Raw genomic sequence first — 19704 nt, forward strand, 5'->3', positions numbered from 1 at the left:
TTAAATGAATGGATGTAAAATTGGATTCTATTCAAAAAACTTTAAGTGAACACGATAAACAGATAAAAGAGAACGAAGACAATTTGATGGTGTTGGATGCGAAGACTGATGACCTGGAAAAGATCTGTGAAAGTCAAAGGTTAATGAAACATTAAGAGAGAAGATTATCAACTTAGAAAACAGAAATAGAAGAAATAATTTATGTATTCTGGGTTTTAAAGAGTTAATGGAAGGCAATCAGCCTTCGGAATTTTTTGCAAACCTTTTGGCTGATTTATTTCCGAATATTTTAAAATCTCCACCTAAAATAGACCAAGCTCATAGATTGCTAGTATCGAGACCTCCTCTAGGAGAACAACCCCATTAGTGATAATTTGTCTTCATGACTTTCAAACAAAGGAACTTTTAATTCGCGAATCTCGTCGGAAAGGTATGATTGATTATGAAGGCCAGAAGATCAGAATTGTGGAGGATTTTTCACCCGAGGTGTTGAATGAACGCTTCAAGTTTAAAAAAGTTATGTCGAAGTTGTATAATAAAGGTTTTAAACCCTCTCTTCGTTAACCCGCTCGTCTTAGAATCATTTTGAAAGATGCCTCTCAGAAATGGTTCCGTTCGACTCAGGAAGTGCAGGATTTCTTAATTTCGGAATCAGTATCAGAAGTTGAACTATTCAATAATTCCCTACATAAATTTATGTTGCGTCTGCCTGATGGATCCTTTTTTAAAGAATCAGCAGTTTAACTGTTCATTACTTTCTTTTATGAATAATTTTTTTTTACTTTAGGTATTCCTTAGTATCTAATTTTTTTGTGTACTTTTATTTCTTTGCTTAGAAAATTAAGGATTTAATGTTAGTAAGTTTTCATTGAGTTAATACTTTCCAAATTAATATGTTCTGATTTATTTTAGTTCTTTTTAATATTTTATACTATATTTTTTCATGAGGTTTTTTTTTAATAAGCTTAATTTTGCTCTATTTTTTGTTGTGTCTTGTTGGAATGCAGCTAGCCTTGGATTTTTTGGAGCTCAGCCAGTAGATTGTTTTGGGAGGGTAATGTTGGTAGGTTTAGCTGTCGACTGTCCTTTGGTCAACTTTCTTTCTTTGGGTGGGGGCGGGTTTTTTCTTTTCTATCAGCTGTTTGGTTCTCTTAGCTTCATTTGTTGCTTGGTTACTTTATCTTAAAGCTCATTGTTTGGATTTAATATACATTCCAGCAGTTTTTATTCTAACCTCTCTTTTAAGCAGTATTTAAAATGGACCATACTATTAATTTTCTTAGTTTTAATGTGAAAGGATTAAACCATCCTGTGAAATGTAATAAGATATTTAATTATATTGAGAAATTGAATGTCTCAATTATTTTTTTTACAAGAAACACATGTTCGTAAATGTGATAATTTACGTCTTTTCAGCCGTTGGAAGGGCTTATGGTTTCACTCCTCCTTTCAGGTGAGGCTAGCAGTGTTTCGATTCTTATAGACAATTCATTTTCTTTTGTTCAACATAATATAGTGTCTGATACCAATGGGCGTTCTGTTATAGTGTCAGGGAAATTAGATAATAAATTAATAGTATTTGCTAATTTGTATGCTCCGAATATAGATGATCCAGGTTTTTTTGAATGCTTTTTTCCCCTTTTACCAGATTTAAGTCTGCATTCTCTGGTTTCAGAAGGAGACTTCAACTTTTGTTTAGGCCCTGTTTTAGATCGCTCATCTTTTAAATGATTAACTTTTAGTAGATCTGCCTCCTTTATCCAATCTTTTTTAATGAAATGTGATATTGTTGATGTTGGGCACTTTTTGCATCCAACAGATACAGAGTACTCATTTTTTCACATGTTCATCATACGTATTCCAGGATTGATTATTTTTTTGTTGATAGTCAATTGATTCCATTCATTCAATCCTGTGAATATAAAGGAATTGCTGTTTCAGAACATGCTCCTGTGTTTTTATCTTTAAATCTTCCAGGTGTCTCCCAAATAAACAGATTCTGGCGTTTTAATCCATCCTCTGATAACGATTTTTTAATGGCCGGCTGGTGGCGCAATGGCATCAGTGCTGGACTCCGGAGCCAAGGCTCCCGAGTTCGAATCCAAGTCAGGCCACCCCCCGAGCACGCTTTCCATCTGTGCCGGGTTGAGCGCCAAGCTAGCCACTCGGCCTCGTAAAACAAAAAGGGTTGAGTTAGGAACGTTCATTTCGTGACCCGGTTAATCCGAAAGGAGACCAATCCTGACACCATGCGCCAGACCAGAATGGCTGACTGTCTGGTGCGACATGCAAAAAAAAAAGGATTAAAAAAAATTTTTCGAGAGACAAATTACTGTTTTTTTTGAAGAGAATATGCTAGAAGAGACTTCTAGTCTTATTTTATGGGATGCTTTTAAGGCTTATATTAGAGGACAAATTATTTCTTTTACTGCAAGTGTTAAGGAAAAAGCTAATAAGGGGAGGATTGAATTAGCCAATCAGTTGAAACGATTAGACCAAAAACATGCTTTAGCTCTAGATCCTGCTTTATATAAAAGACGTGTTGAAATTAAAACTAAATACGATCTGCTTTTAACTTACCCAATTAACACTCAACTCTTAAAAGGTAAAAGTCAGTTTTATGTTCATGGAGATAAAACAGGTAAACTACCGGCTAACCAATTAAAGACCTCTTTTTTAAACGCCAAATTAAAAAAATTTGTAAAGCTTATGGTGATAAATCATCTCATCATTTAGAAATAAACAATACTTTTAGAGAATTCTATTCTAAGCTTTAGTTCTGATCCTTCTAAAGATAATACTGTAATGAATAATTTCTTAGATCGATTAAACATTCCTACACTTTCTGATGATAATTGAAAATTGCTGGATCAACCCATTTCTTATGAGGAAATTGCCGAGGTTGTTCACTCTTTGCACTCCGGGAAGGCTCCAGGTCCTGATGGATTTTCAGGAGAGTTTTATAAGGCCTTTTCCTCTTTTCTTATTCCTCACTTATATTCAGTCCTTTCGGACTCTTAAATTAGATAGGTTGCCACAATCTTTTTATGAAGCCTCTATTTCGCTTATTCTTAAAAAGAATAAGGATCCAACTGAATGTTCTTCTTATAGACCAATCTCCTTACTTAATGTTGATACTAAAATTTTATCTAAGCTTTTGGCTCATAGGATTGAAAATATTTTGCCATTTATTATTTCTGATGTTCAGACTGGATTTATCAAAAATCGATATTCCCACTTTAATATTCGTCATTTATTGAATGTTATTTATTCTCCTTCTAAAGAGATATCAGAATGTGTGATACCTTTCGATGCTGAGAAAGCCTTTGATCGGGTTGAATGGAATTATTTATCTAAAACTTCAGAGAAATTTAACTTTGGGCCCGATTTTATTCAATGGATTAAATTACTTTATTTATCTCTCTCCGCTCAGGTTCTTACTAACTCTCAGAATTCTAAACCATTTAAACTTCAACGTGGAACCAGACAAGGTTCTCCTTTGAGTCCTTTGTTTTCTGATTTGATCTTAGAACCCTTTGCTATTGCTTTCTGGGAACCTGATGATATCACTGGTGTTTTAAGGAGGGGTATTACTCACAAAGTGTCGCTTTATGCTGATGACCTTTTGCTCTACATTTCTAATGTGGAGTCATCTTCACCTTCTGTACTTTCTTTACTCTCCTGCTTTAGTCAGTTTTCAGGATTTAAACCTAACTTTCATAAGAGTGAACTTTTTCCTTTGAATAATTTGGTATTACTTAATATTAACTTTTCTTTCAAACTTGTAAGAAATCAATTTACTTATCTGGATGTAACAATTACTAGGAATTATAAATTCCTTTTTAAAGAAAATTTTTTTACTCTTCTGAATTATGTTAAGAAGGCACTATCAAATTGGTCACCCCTCTCTTTATCGTTAATTGGCTGAATTAATTCTATTAAAATGAATATTTTGCCTAAATTTTTATATTTATTTCAGGCCGTACCTGTTTTTATTCCTAAATCCTTTTTTGATTCTCTGGATTCTATCATATCTTCTTATATATGGAAAAATAAAATTTCTCGATTAAATAAAGTTTATCTTCAAAAAGCTAAAAAGAATGGAGATTTAGCCTTACCCAATTTTAGGTTTTATTACTGGGCAGTCAATATACAGAATCTTATGTTTTAGTTATATTATATTAATCGAAAGGACTGTCCAGTCTGGGTTTCTTTAGAAGCTAATTCTGTTAATAAATTTTCTATCATTTCTCTTCTCAGATTGTCAATTCCTTTATCTTTAAGTAATTTTGTAGTTAAACACACGTTGAGGATTTGGGTACAAGGGTTTTTCACTTTCAAGTCCCATTTTTTCTAACTTTCTTTAAACCTATGACTGATGTAGTTTTTAAAGAGTGGAATAGATTTGGTATTAAATGTTTTCAGGATTTGTTTGTTGGAGATAGTCTCTCTTCATCTGAACAATTGTCAGCTAAGTATAGCCTACCCAAAACCCACTTTTTGCGATATTTACGAATTAGAGACTTTTTGCGTTTTCAAGTACATACATTTCCTAAAAGTCCAGATAAGAGTTTACTTGATATAATTTTAAATTTGAAACCCTTCCATAATGGATCTATATCTAATATTTATGGTATGTTGTTGGGAATGAGAAATATTCCTTTAGATAAAATTAAAAATCTCTGGGAACAAGATTTACAGATTCCAATTTCTGAGGACACTTGGAATGAAATTTTTAAATTGGTTAATACCTCATTGCTATGTGCCCGTCATTCCCTTCTACAATTTAAAGTGGTTCATAGGGCACACGACTAAAGATAAGCTCTCTCGTTTTTATTCGACATATCTCCCTATTGTGATAGATGTAACAATGGAGAAGCTTCACTAATCCATATGTTTTGGACTTGTCCGAGTATTGAAAAAATATTGGAAGGAAGTATTCCAAACTTTCTTGGTGCTTTTTAAAGTAAATTTTAAACCTAATCCTTTGACTGCCTTATTTGCTATTGTTGGAGGAAATGATATTACTTTGGAGTCACATGATTTACATACTTTGGCCTTTATTTCTCTTATAGCCAGGAGGGCATTGTTGCTTAAGTGGAACGATGTCACTCTGCCTACTCGTACTCATTGGTTAAATGATGTTATGTCATGCTTAAATTTGGAGAAGATTCGCTGTTCAATTTCTGAACCTAGACAAGAATTTTTTAACATTGTGGGGACCTTTTTTGAATTATTTTCAAAATCTTTGATTTGTTATTAAGCACAGATGTCGGCTAACAATATGTTTTATTACATGATAAGGATTTTTTTTTTCCTTTTTTTAAAACCAAACAGCTGTTTTTTATCCTGGTAGTGGGTTTAGATTTTTTTTTGTATAATAAAATTATCTCTTTTCAATATTATGTTTAAATTTAATGTATATGGATGTGGGGTAATGAGACTATATTTGTGATTCCAATATATTGTAACCGATATCTATTATATATCCTACTGTACTCCGTATTCTTTTATGTAAGAAATCAATGAAAATATTGAAAAAGAAAAGAAAAAGCAACAGCTCAGTGGCACCTCCCCTTCAAGTGGCCCCCAGGGCACGTGCCATACCTACCATGCCTTAGATATACCACTGTTTGAGTGGATCTCCCCTTTCCCCAGCTACACTCTTGTAAATAAATATATAAAATACTTAGGCATTATCCATAATGCTACTTGAAAAGACATTTCATGGCCCTTTTCAACCAGCTTAAATCCTGCTTCTTTTATCTTTCTCAAGGGCTTTACTCAGTTTGGGCTTCCAACACTTGACATATTCTTGCTTAGTCAGTTGTGCCTGTCAGATGCCAGATTCCTGAAAATAGAGGCACTGATCTGAGTTCTGCAATGGCAGGTGAACAGAAGAAAAGATTCAATCTCCTTGGAAAAAGTGCAACCTCCTCACCATCTCCTGGAAATCACTCAGTGTGGGCATGGAACATGTGAGACTGAGATTAAGCCCATCTATTGGAAGCAGGCAGAAGGCCAAGATAAATGACAAAAGTTGCACCACATGTTCCAAACTATCCATCTGTCAGCATCTCCTGTACCACCTTCAGGTCTGATATTGGCCTCACCACTTACATCAGAATGGAATGGCAGTCATCAGTCCCAAAAGGGCCTCCTACAAAGACCAACAGATACCATAATGCAAACAGTGATGGTGCTATCTGAAAGGCAGCAGTGAACGTGTATCCATTGCAAATGATTTGGAGAAGATGTGACTAGCAAGAGATGGATGAAACAGAGAGAATGCAAATTCCAATGAATGAAAACTAGAGAAGCCAGCAACAGCAGAGGCAAAGGCTAGATAAAATGAAATTGCTTAATTGAGCACAGAGTCCAGAGGTCTGTGAAGAACCCAGTTGGAAGATTAGGTGATGTCTTTGAGCTCACATTGGACTCTACCGGAACATTTTTTTTCAAGCTAAAGGCAGTGAAGTCAAAGAGTGGACTAAATAACTCAAGTCACAGACATCTGGAAGTTCAGGTTCTCCCACGCAGACTGAACGCCTTCTGCAAAATGGTAGCCCAATCTGTATTTAGTTTCTCCGTTGTAGAAAAGACTTCCTACACTTATTCTTCTCTTCATAAATGCTGCCTAACCTATTCAGAATTACCAACATTTTCTGCTTCTGTTTCAGATTTCCAACATCTACACTTTGGTTTTAAACCCACACTGTGTCTGGAAAAGGTACGGTAGCAACAGACACTACAATTCTAAATTTTGAAGCAGTAAATATACAAATAGTCCAGTAAAATGCCAAATGAAATAAAGCATTTAAAAGCAATAAATAAGTAAATCTAGAGACAACAATCAAGTTTGGTGCTTTCAGTAGAGTCAGTTTTTCCATCTAGCACTTCTTATCTGACACACATCACTGTTGAATATGTTGCTATTCTGGTAGTTCTCGACTCTAAGAGTAAGCCTTCACATTAACCAATAACTAACCAAGCTCTAATCTGCTAAAATTTTGCCCCTTCTCCCCTGGATAAGTTGCTTAGAGATAAAAAAGTTGCAGCTGTAACGCCTTTAGGGTGCAAGGCTCACATTAGATTGCCATCTCTCACTTCAGCATTAATGCATTTGTATCCTTCAGCAAATCACCACACAAACAGATTTTAACCAAACTATGAACAACTTTCTGCCTCTTTAAATAAAGACTAAAAAAACTGTGAAAATACACAAATGTCTGTCTTTAAAAATAATCTTGACTATTTTTTCAAAGCAGTAATGCTTATACTGTTAAAATTAAACTGTTATTTTAATGAGTTTTACCAGATTTTAGCTACAAAATCAGAAAAAATGCCTCATTGACTCAGTTGACTGTTTAGTTACAGCTTACCAATAATTGTTTTATTTATAAACATGTAAAGGAGGTGATTCTTTTCCCTATCGCTATACTAAGTCTTTAACAATTTTAAGCAGATTTGCCTGGAAATTTAATTGCATTAATATCTTCCCCATAAAATTATTTTACCAACTGAAGCTAACAGTTCCAGGGAATTTTGAAGTGGAAAATACAAAAGGCCAATGATTGCTGCTGCAAGTTATCCTTGTGACTTCAGAAGCAACTTCTGAATTGAGGGCCAACGTTTCTTTTAGACCTTTAACAGGGACTATTAACCATGTTTCTTTGGGTGCCCTTGACATTGATTTGTATCTGCAGATAACTGAAATACTTATCAACATCCCTTAATCACACTCCAGCCTTTAACCTACTCCCCCAACAGCTCCCCTTCAGTTTTTCTCCCAGAGTCTTCCTGACCCTTGATCTACATCTCCAATTGTAGGTAACCTCTGGCCTCCAATTCCATCATATCACCTCCATCTCCCATAATTGTGCTGAAAATCAGCCCATTCCATCTTTTTACAATGACTGCCACATTGTTGTGTCTGGGGCTTATTAATGAACTAAATGATGCAGTGAGCAAATATGTTGCATTTTTCTGTTGCGAAAAAAAGGTGGATTCCAGTGAATTGGGCCATCAGGCCAGCTGCTTATTTGGGACAACTCTTAAAGAGCAAAACACTAATCAAGAAAATTGCCAGGATTCCCTTTATTTACTTGGGACCCTGCATCACTTAATTGGAGCAGAAGACTACTGCAGAACAGTTTCTAACAAGGGATAGTATCAATTCTAAAGAAGAAGCATACAAATTAGCCAGAAAAAGCGGCTCACCTGAGGACTGGGAGAAATTCAGAATCCAGCAGAGGAGGACAAAGGGCTTAATTAGGAAAGGGAAAAAAAGATTATGAGAGAAAACTGGCAGGGAACATAAAAACTGACTGTAAAAGCTTTTATAGATATGTGAAAAGAAAAAGATTGGTTAAGACAAATGTAGGTCCCCTACAGACAGAAACAGGTGAATTGATTATGGGGAACAAGGACATGGCAGACCAATTGAATAACTACTTTGGTTCTGTCTTCACTAAGGAGGACATAAATAATCTTCCGGAAATAATAGGGGACAGAGGGTCTAGTGAGATGGAGGAACTGAGGGAAATACATGTTAGTAGGGAAGTGGTGTTAGGTAAATTGAAGGGATTAAAGGCAGATAAATCTCCAGGGCCAGATGGTCTGCATCACAGAGTGCTTAAGGAAGTAGCCCAAGAAATAGTGGATGCATTAGTGATAATTTTTCAAAACTCTTTAGATTCTGGACTAGTTCTTGAGGATAGGAGGGTGACTAATGTAACCCGACTTTTTAAAAAAGGAGTGAGAGAAACCAGGGAATTATAGACCGGTTAGCCTAACATCGGTGGTGGGGAAAATGCTAGTGTCAGTTATCAAAGATGTGATAACAGCACATTTGGAAAGCGGTGAAATCATCGGACAAAGTCAGCATGGATTTCTGAAAGGAAAATCATGTCTGATGAATCTCATAGAATTTTTTGAGGATGTAACTAGTAGAGTGGATAGGGGAGAACCAGTGGATGTGGTATATTTGGATTTTCAAAAGGCTTTTGACAAGGTCCTGAGGTCCCACACAGGAGATTAGTGTGCAAACTTAAAGCACACGGTATTGGGGGTAAGGTATTGGTGTGGGTGGAGAGTTGGTTAGCAGACAGGAAGCAAAGAGTGGGAATAAACGGGACCTTTTCAGAATGGCAGGCAGTGACTAGTGGGGTACCGCAAGGCTCAGTGCTGGGACTCCAGTTGTTTACAATATATATTAATGACTTAGATGAGGGAATTAAATGCAGCATCTCCAAGTCTGCAGATGACACGAAGCTGGGCGGCAGTGTTAGCTGTGAGGAGGATGCTCAGAGGATGCAGGGAGACTTGGATAGGTTAGGTGATCGGACAAATTCATGGCAGATGCAATTTAACGTGGATAAATGTGAGGTTATCCACTTTGGTGGCAAAAACAGGAAAACAGATTATTATCTGAATGGTGGCCGATTAGGAAAAGGGGAGGTGCAACGAGACCTGGGTGTCATTATACACCAGTCATTAAAAGTGGGCATGCAGGTACAGCAGGCGGTGAAAAAGGCGAATGGTATGCTGGCATTTATAGCGAGAGGATTCGAGTACAGGAGCAGGGAGGTACTACTGCAGTTGTACAAGGCCTTGGTGAGACCACACCTGGAGTATTATGTGCAGTTTTGGTCCCCTAATCTGAGGAAAGACATTCTTGCCATAGAGGGAGTACAAAGAAGGTTCACCAGATTGATTCCTGGGATGGCAGGACTTTCAAATGATGAAAGACTGGATCGACTAGGGTTATACTCTCTGGAATTTAGAAGATTGGGGGGGATCTTATTGAAACGTATAAAACTCTAAAAGGATTGGACAGGCTAGATGCAGGAAGATTGTTCCCGATGTTGGGGAAGTCCAGAACAAGGGGTCACAGTTTGAGGATAAAGGGGAAGCCTTTTAGTACAGAGATTAGGAAAAACTTCTTCACACAGAGAGTGATGAATCTGTGGAATTCTCTGCCACAGGAAACAGTTGAGGCCAGTTCATTGGCTATATTTAAGAGGGAGTTAGATATGGCCCTTGTGGCTAAAGGGATCAGGGGGTATGGAGAGAAGGCAGGTACAGGGTTCTGAGTTGGATGATCAGCCATGATCATACTGAATGGCAGTGCAGGCTCCAAGGGCCGAATGGCCTACTCCTGCACCTATTTTCTATGTTTCTATGTAAGCCTCAACCATGTGCACTTGTGTGTCCATTAGACAATATGTGGTACTTAGAGCAAACAGGTTTTAAATAGTGTCACTTGCATGTGTTTTGTGTTCAAAAAGCAGTGAGACTTGTCCCTGATAGTTGGTGAGAAATAAGCTGTAAGACAATTCAGAATCAAGAGATAATCTGCAGATGCTGGATTTCAAAGAATTAGACACAAAATGCTGTCGGACTTAGCAGGCCAGGCAGCATCAATGGAAAGGAGTCAACAGCTGATGGCTTGGGCTGAAACCCTTCAATCAGGACTGGAAAAAGAGATGAGGTCAGAGTAAGAACGTGGCGGGAAGGGAGGAGAATGTACAAGGTAGCAGGTGATAGGTAAAACCAGGAAAGGGGGAAGGGTGAAGTAAAGAGCTAGGAAGTCGATGGGTGAAAGAGATAAAGGGCCGGAGAAGGGGGGATCTGATAGAAGACAGAAGGCCACAGAGAATAGGGAAGGGAGAGAAGCACCAGAGAGAGGTGAGGGGCAGGTAAGGAGACAAGATGAGAGAGGAAAATAGGAATGGAGAATGTGGAAGCGGGGGGCAATTACTGGAAGCTTGAGAAATCGATACTCACGCCATCAGGTTAGAGGCTACTCAGACAGAATGCAAGGTGTTGCTCCTCCAATCTGAGTTTGGTCTTCTTACAGCAGTAGAGGAGGTCATGGACTGACATGTCAGAATGGGAATGGTAAGTAGAACTGAAATGGGTGGCCACCAGGAGATCCTGCTTTCACTGGTGGACAGAGTGTAGATGCTCGACGAAGAATTTGAAGGTATCGCCAATCATCTTTCATGTTACAATGGAAATGAAGGTTTGGAGAATGTAATTATCGAAAGCAGACCAATATCTGTACAAGGTGTCTGCACTGATTTTGCTCATTTCAAAGGCTGATTTATTATCAAAGTATGTATGCAATATACAACTCTGAGATTCTTCTTCTCCAGATAGCCACGAAACAAAGAAAAAACCATGGAAGTTAAGTTCAAAGAGAATCAGAAAACCCACACCCTCACACAAAACAAAGAATGCCAACACAATCATCAACCGCCCCCCCCACCCCACTAAATCCCCTCTCCGGCACGAAGTGGAACAAGAACACTGGCACCCAAACCTCCCCCTCACTCCACAAAAACATCAGCCCCCAAACCTCCCACCCCTGCACAAAAGCATAATAAGAACATTGACCCCCAAATCCCCCTCCCCCCACAAAAAAACTAACAAAAGTGCAACAAGAACATCAACCCCTAACTCAACCTCCCGCACTAAAAAAAACAAGAAAGAACAGGTGAAAACACAGAATATAAAACCCATAAGACTGGAAAAGTCCGTAGTCCAAATCTATAAACACAGAGCCTTGGTAACATCCTCCAACACTATGAATTTTCAGTCAATCAATAGAAAATGGCACTGTAGACTGGATGAATTCCTCTGTTGAAAACAATTAGGAACTTATTGGCAGTTTTGTAGAAATGTAATTGCATTTGTACAGTTCTAATTTATTCTGCAATTCATTTAAATGCATAACTTGTTGTTCAGCTTGTCTTTCTTTAATACCTTTTTAACTATTTCCATGAAACTGGCTATTTGGAGCAGCTGTTTAATCGGGCCAAAACGTACTTGTCCCTTTGTGTCCCAATTAACTGAAATCCACTGTATTTTGCTCTTACACGTAATTCTAAACTTTTCTGCTTTTTGCTATTCTTGACAGAGTTACTGGGGATAATATAAAAATCCACAAATGACAACATATCTATGCAGAGAAGAGTGAGAAAGATGGTGACAGACTGTAGGAGAATGGAGCAGGATTGGTGGAATGAAATAACTACAGAAAACTGTACTAGACTACAATACAAGAATGAGTAAAGAGAACATACTACCCGATGACGGTGATACATAAGGTCCACTGGAATTAGTTATGCAGCAGCAGTGCACATGGAACAGTGCTGCATTGTCAAAGAACTTCAAACAGGAAGAAAGACATTCAAATGTTAAAATGATCTCAAGTGGTTAGTTACCCTCTGATTTTGTATTACAATGGTCAGTGGCATGGTCAAACATCAGGGACAATGTATTTTATACAGGATCATGTCATATTTTATATATAGCTATCCATCAGACATCAGTCAGAATTTCCCCAATCTGAATGACATATTCTTAAATGTCATTAAAGTTCAAGCTCCTCTTGGTGATCTGACAAAGGATTCATAATGACTAAGTCATTGGCTCTGGACGATTAGGTGGTTTGGTTCTTTCATGAGGTGAAGAAGCAGAGTGGGGCAGAGCAGGAATGATAGAGGACATTTGTGCCCAAGATCTAGCCTCCCATTTTGGATAACTGCGAATATGTTACTGCATGAGGCAGAAGTTATACTGTAGCCCAGTGTCTACATGAAGTAAGCACAAGCTGTACAGTCTGAGAACAGAACAAAAACTCTGTCAAGTCAAATATCCACTGAAGTCAGCAATTCCACCTCCCCCCCCCCCCCAATAACAAGCAGTGGCTATTTAATCTCTAGGAAGTGGTACAGTCGATGTTTCGGGCCGAGAAAGTCCTGATGAAGGGTCTCGGCCCGAAACGTCGACTGTTCCTCTTCCTAGAGACGCTGTATTCACCAGCAACTTTGATGTGTGTTGCTTGAATTTCCAGCATCTGCAGAATTCCTCGTGTTTAGTGGCTATTTAATGCTTTTTCTTCCGAATTAGGCTGGTGATGGGGGCGGGGGGTGTTAAGACATTTTTTTCTTCTGACTATAATCTTTAAAATAGGTGCTGCTTCTTTATGTTAGCTTCATCTTGTAGCTCTGTTCAATCTCAGCATATAACCTCACCAGAATCTCCACAGGCTCCATTCATTGCAGATTTTAGCGCAGGGGGCAGATGAATCAAATATTTGAAAATATTTATAATTCTAGAATTAAATGCATTGTCAGCTTGTATAATTAAACACATTGATAACAGTTCTTTCATTAAGAACCATACAAGTTCCTTACTGAGAATTGAACCTGCAATATTCAATGCTCTAAATGTGTACTGATGTCTATTCACTCCTACAATATTCAAAAAATTAAAGACATTGATATCACAATGATCAAAGCTGGCTGCATTAAATCAACAGGCTTATGAAAGCTCACACTTTTATGAAGCAAAATATCACTGGTTAAGAATGCCTGATGACTCCAAACGCAGAGTGGATCAAGAAACAAAGAAATATTTGAAATAGAAGAAAGCTGGCTACTTGAAGATGATTGAATATCTAAAGGGCAAAGATCCTCAGAAAGCACTTCAATGCAGACACTAAAACCAGCACCTGCTCTTATCCCTCCAATCAAATTATTAACCCAAGCTAATTTCCCTCTGATTCTTTCCCTTCTGTCAGGCCTTGCTTGTCCTAATGTTCTTTGTGAATTCATGTCATTAAGGGCGGTGAATTGAAAATCCAATATGATACCAAACAACATCAATTTGCACTTTGTGAAAGTAGGCAGCAGCTATAAACTTTGGAGATCAATTTATTTTCTGTTCTCTTCTTCAGCCGAAGGGATCCATCAGTTGGCACTTTGCAAGTACACTAAGGTCAAGGGACTACCCACACAGAGGTTGCTAGGTAGAACATGAGAATTGTTAAGTCTGCCCAGGCAGCATAAGGGCAACATTCAATACTTACAATGTTTTTCTGTCTTAATCTTTGCTTGATTAAAACAATTGTTTAGCACACTGTTTACTTAAAGAACAAATTCTGCTATGTCACTAGATAGCAAAGGTTGCTGCTGGAATACAGGAGGGGAAATTTCTAAAGTGCCTACAGCAGCTCATGATTGAGCCCAGTAGAGGGTCAGCTATTCTCGAATGGATGTTGCGTAATGAACCAAAATTGATCAGAGAGCTTAAAGTAAAGGGACCCTGAGGAACAAGTGATCTTAATATAATCCAATCACCCTGAAATATTTTTTTTCCCTTTTTCATGATTTTTGTCTAGTTATTTCTCTTTGTTCTGTATTATTCATTGATATCCTTTATGATTGGGAGTTTTGTCAATCGTTTTTTTAGTTTGATAACTACTCATGTTAATTATAACAATGTATTCCCAATAACTTTGTATTGCTACTATGTCATGTTTATATTTTGTGAAACTAATAAAAAGATTGAAAAAGAAAAAAAAAACAGCTGATCAATGGTCAATTCTCAATACATGCATCTTCAATTACAGAAACGGGGTACTTGTGTCAACTACTAGTACTGTCAGAATTTATATGTACACAAGCCTCTTCTCCACATTCTTCTAGCTTTTAATCCTTCTGAGTATATTTAGTTTTCTATTAATTGCAGTTTGTGCAGATGGGAAATGGTATTTCATGCATTTCTTGTCACTGACTAACACACACATGTGATTCACACTAGCACAAATCATATCATACAGTGAATGCAATTTGATCATGAACACATTGTGACTCTTCTACATATCAGTAACACTCAGAATTTTTAGGTAATGTGCAAAAGGTTACACCTGAACTCAAAGGGAGACAATTATCCTTGCAGACAGGTTTGCCAGAGTTGTTCAGGAGGGTTTAAACTAGTTTGGCAGGCAGAAGGGAACTGAAGTGATAAGGCTGAGGATGGGTAGTTAGTTTACACATGAAGGCAATGTGTAGTGAGACTGCCAGCATGGAGAGGCTGATGACAGGGCAAGACTGGATGAGTGGCAATATCAAAGGGGGACAAAATCAAAAAGGTAGACAAATACAGGATGAAGGTGTTATATTTGAATGCACACAGTATACGAAATAAGATAGATGAACTTGCAGCACAGTAACAGATTGGTATGTGTGAAGTTGTGAGCATCACTGAACCATGGCAGAAAGAAGATTAAAGCTGGGAGCTTGACATCCAAGGGTAAAGATTGTATTAAAAGGGCAGGCAGGCAGGCAGATGGGGTGGGTGGCTCTGTTGGTAAAAAAATAAAACAGAATCTTTGGAAAGAGGTGACATAGAATGATTGCAAGTTTAGCTAACAAAATGCAAGGGTGAAAAGAACCTTATAGGAGTTATATACAGACCACCATACAGTGGCAAACGTGATCTACAAACTACAAAAGCAGATAGAAAATGCATGTCAAAAGGGCAATGTTATGATAGTCATAGGGGATTTCAACATACAGGTAGATTGGGTAAATTCCCAAGAGAGGGAATTTGTAGAACGCCTACAAGACGGCTTTTTAGAGCAGCTCATGGTAGAGGCCACGAGGGGATTAGCTATTCTGGATTGGATGTTGTGCAATGAACTGGAATTGAATAGAGAGCTTAAGGTAAAGGAACCCTTAGGGATATGTGATCATAATATGACAGAATTCACCTTGCAATTTAAGGAAGAGAAGTTAAACTCAGATGTATCAATATTATGGTGATATAAAGGGAATTACAGAGACATGAGAGAGGAAATGGCCAAAATTGATAAGAAGTAAACAATAGCTGAGATGAAGGCACAGTCGCAACGGTTGGAGTTTCTGGCAGCAATTCAGAAGATGCAGGATATATACGGAGGAAGAAATATTCTAAAGGTAGGATGATGCAACCGTGGCTGACAAGAGAAGTCAAAGCCAACATAAAAACCAAAGAGAGGGTATATAATAGAGCAAAAATTAGCAGGAAGTTAGAGGATTGGGAAACTTAAAAACCAACAGAAGGCGACTAAAAAGTCATAAAGAAGGAAAAGATGGAATACGAAGGTAAGCCAGTCAATAATATTAAAGAGGATGCCGAAAGTTTCATCAATGTATAAAGTATAAAAGAGAGGCGAAAGTTGATATCGGACAGCTGGAAAATGATGCTGCAGAGGTAGTAATGAGGTCAAGGAAATAGCGGACGAACTGAATAAGTATTTTGCATCAGTCTTCACTGTGGAGGACTCTAGCAGGCTGTTGCAAGTTCGAGAGTGTCAGGGGGTAGAAGTGAGTGAAGTTGTCATTCTAGGGAGAATGTTCCTGAAATACAGTAAGGTCAGAAGGTAGATGTCACCTGGACCAGGTGGTCTACACCCAAGGTTCTGAAAGGGCTAGCTGAGGCGATTGTGGAGGCATTAGTAATAATCTTCCAAGAATCAGTGGATTCTGGTATGGTTCCAGAGGACTGAAAAAATTGCAAATGTCATTCCACTTTTCAAGAGGGGAAGAGAGGCAGAAGAAAGGAAATTATAGGCCAGTTAGTGTGACCTCAGTGGTTGAGATGATGTTGGAATTGAATGTTAAGGATGTGGTTTTGGGGATACTTAGAGGCACATGATAAAATAGGTTTTCTTAAGAGAAAAGCTTGCCTGACAAATGTGTTGGAACTCTTTGAAAATGTAACAAGTAGAATATACAAAGGAGGATCAGTGGATGTTGTGGACTTGGAATTTCATGAAGGGTCTGACAAGATGCCATAAATGAGGCTGCTTAAAAAAAAAAGGGCCCATGGTATAACAGGAAAGATCCAAACATGGATAAAGCAGTGGCTGATGGGCAGGAGGGAAAGGGTGGGAATATAGGTAGCCTTTTCTGGTTGATTGTGTTAGGACCACTCCTTTCTGTATGATTTGGATGATGGAATTGATAGCTTCGTGGCCAAGTTTGCAGATGATACAAGGACAGGTGGAGTGGCAGGTAGTGTTGAAGAAGCAGAGAGGCTATAGAAGATCTTTGACAGGTCAGAAGAGTGGGCAAAGAAGTGACAGTTGGAAAACAGTGTTGGGAAGTGCATGTTTATGCACTTTAGTAGAAGAAATAAAAGCGCAGACTATTTTCTAAACGGAGAGAAAATTCAAAAACTGAGGTGCAAAGCGACTTGGGAGTTGTGTAGGATTTGCTAAAGGTTGATTTGCAGGTTGAGTCACTGGTGAGGAAGGCAAATGCATTGGTTGCAATCATTTTCAGAGGACTGGAATCTAAAAGCAAGAATGTAATGTTGAAGCTTCACAAGGCCCTGGCGAGGCTCATTGAGTATTTTGAGCAGGTTTGGGCCCTTTATCGAAGAAAGGATGTGCTAACATTGGAGAGGGTTTAAAGGATGCTCACAAAAATAACTCTGGGAATGAAAGGCTTATCATATGAAGAGCTTTTGATGGCTCTGGGCCTGTGTTCACTGGAATTCGGAAGAATGAGGAGGGATCTCATTGAAACCTGTCGAATGTTGAAAGACCTTGATAGAGTGGATGTGGAAAGGATATTTTCTATGGTGGGGGAGTATAAGCCCAGATGACACAGCCTCAGAATAGAGGGACTTCCACTTAGAATGGAGATGAAGAGGAATTTCTTTAGCCAGGAAGCAGTGAATATGTGGAATTCATTGCCACAGGCAGCCATGGACGCTAAGTCATTGGGTATATTTAAGGCAGTGATATTGTGGGGATGGAACTGGACTCTCTGATGGTGGTGTCTGAAAAGAGGATGCTGTCCAAGTTGCATGCCATCTTGGACAATGTCTCCCATCCACTACATAATGGACTGGTTGGGCACAGGAGTACATTCAGCCAGAGACTCATTCCACCGAGATGCAACACGGAGCGTCATAGGAAGTCATTCCTGCCTGTGGCCATCAAACTTTACAACTCCTCCCTTGGAGGGTCAGACACCCTGAGCCAATAGGCTGGTCCTGCACTTATTTCCTGGCGTAATTTACATATTACTATTTAACCATTTATGGTTTTATTACTACTTAATTATTTATGGTGCAACTGTAACGAAAACCAATTTCCCTCGGGATCAATAAAGTAAGACTATGACTATAGATTCTTGAGTAGACAGGGCATGAAGGGGTATGGGGAGAAGGGAGGAGATTAGGGCTGAGTGCGAATTGCATCAGCCGTGATGAAATGGCAGAGCAGACTCGACAAGCCAAATGGCCTAATTCTGCTCCTATATCTTATGGTCTAAATTATGGGTTTAAAGGGAAGATGGTGAGCAGAAAGCCAGAAAGAAAGAGATATGCACATTAATCCTAGGGTTGTGATACAAAATATAGTGTCGCATTTTCTTTTAATATCATTATATTGAGCCTTTGGAATTTTCTATGCAAGGTGTGCCCACCATTAAAGATTAGCTTTATTTATCACTTTTATTTCTCAATTACATGCTGCCCTTTGATGACAATGAGTGAAAGCACACCAGGTTTCAGCCTGGCATAGTCAAATCAGGTATGCTGAAACTTTCTCCCATTAAGTAGGAGGGAACTGGTTCTTTGTCATTCTTGACATAAGCTTATAATCTTGATAATGCGTTTGACACTGAAATGAATTTTGAACAATTATTACCCTCACTCTACACCTGTATCACTGCCTAACTCTGGCTCGGCCCACAACCATGAGTTCTCTACACAAGTCTTTGTTCATCCAAAGCAAACTGCTCTGATCAACTCGCTCCCGCACCTGTTCATGCATTACACCTAGGGTTGCTGACTTATAGTTTTCATGTTTTCAAATTTTTCCATGTCTCTGTAACACCCTTCAACACATTACTAACTTGAAGCCTTTACACTCCTCCAACTACACACTCTTGTGCACCCTACTTTAAATGGCTCATCATAAGCAGCTTTGCCTTTAGTTGCCTTTGTAGCTCAACATCAAAAACGGTTTCAGGTTATTGTTTATTTTTAACTGTAAAACACTAAGAGGCACGACACAAGTATTCATTACATTTGGGGTGCTCCATAAGAGTGATTAATACTTGCAACTGACGAGTTGCTCCAATAGTCGTGGTACAATTTTTGATGATTAATTCAGCCACTAAAATATTCCCTATACTTTCCTGATATACTGAGTACTCAGCTCTTCCAAGATGCTCAGAATTTCTCTACATTCCTCTTACAGGTCACATTTGTAAATTGCCAGATAGCAAACCACCTTTCATTGAACAGGCTGAACTTGGCGGGCAATGTTTCAAAGGGAGTTCAACTGATGCTCACCTTGCAGTCCACCTCAGCTTGCTTGCGTCTGGTCTCACTGAGCTGAGTCTGCAGTCCTTTGTTCTGTGCTGTTACGTACTGCAACTTGTCCTGCAGACCAGTGCAAGCCTGCTCCGTTCGGTTCAGAAGGCTGCTGTTAACCTGGTTCTGAGAGAAAAAAAACAATATTTTTACATTTAAAACAGATTTAAGCAAAGTGCATAAACTTTGTGCATGTTGCAGATCAAAATACAGTGGATTCCCTATTAATAGGACCATCGGTTAATTGGGGCAGCCACTTATTTGGGAGAACACTTAAAGAACAAAAACTAATCAAGAAAATAGCCATGGTTCCCTTTGTTTGTTATGGGACACTCTACCACTTAATTGGAACAGAACATTGTTGCTGAACAGTTTCCAATTACTGTCAGTCATGTGCACCTGATTGGTCATTGGACACTGCACCTTACTTACAGTGAACAGGTTACAAATATCGTCAGCTGTGTACGTTTATGTTCAAAAAGCAGTGAGTTTTGTCACTGATAGTTGGTGAGAATTAAGTAATACAACTCCACTCCA

At 38.4% G+C, this 19704-nt stretch overlaps 1 protein-coding gene across 10 annotated transcripts in view; it reads right to left on the reverse strand.

Annotated features, from left to right (window-relative positions):
• LOC140191247 (EVI5-like protein) overlaps nucleotides 1-19704 on the reverse strand; it is a 265130-nt gene that overhangs the window by 53272 nt on the left and 192154 nt on the right. For all 10 annotated transcript variants that reach the window (XM_072248473.1, XM_072248481.1, XM_072248479.1 and 7 more), the window contains one exon: nucleotides 19147-19293. In XM_072248473.1, the coding sequence (XP_072104574.1) occupies nucleotides 19147-19293 (147 nt within the window). The remainder of the gene's footprint in view (nucleotides 1-19146; nucleotides 19294-19704) is intronic.

Source organism: Mobula birostris, chromosome 32 (assembly GCF_030028105.1).
Source record: "Mobula birostris isolate sMobBir1 chromosome 32, sMobBir1.hap1, whole genome shotgun sequence".
Classification (NCBI taxonomy): Eukaryota; Metazoa; Chordata; class Chondrichthyes; order Myliobatiformes; family Myliobatidae; genus Mobula; species Mobula birostris.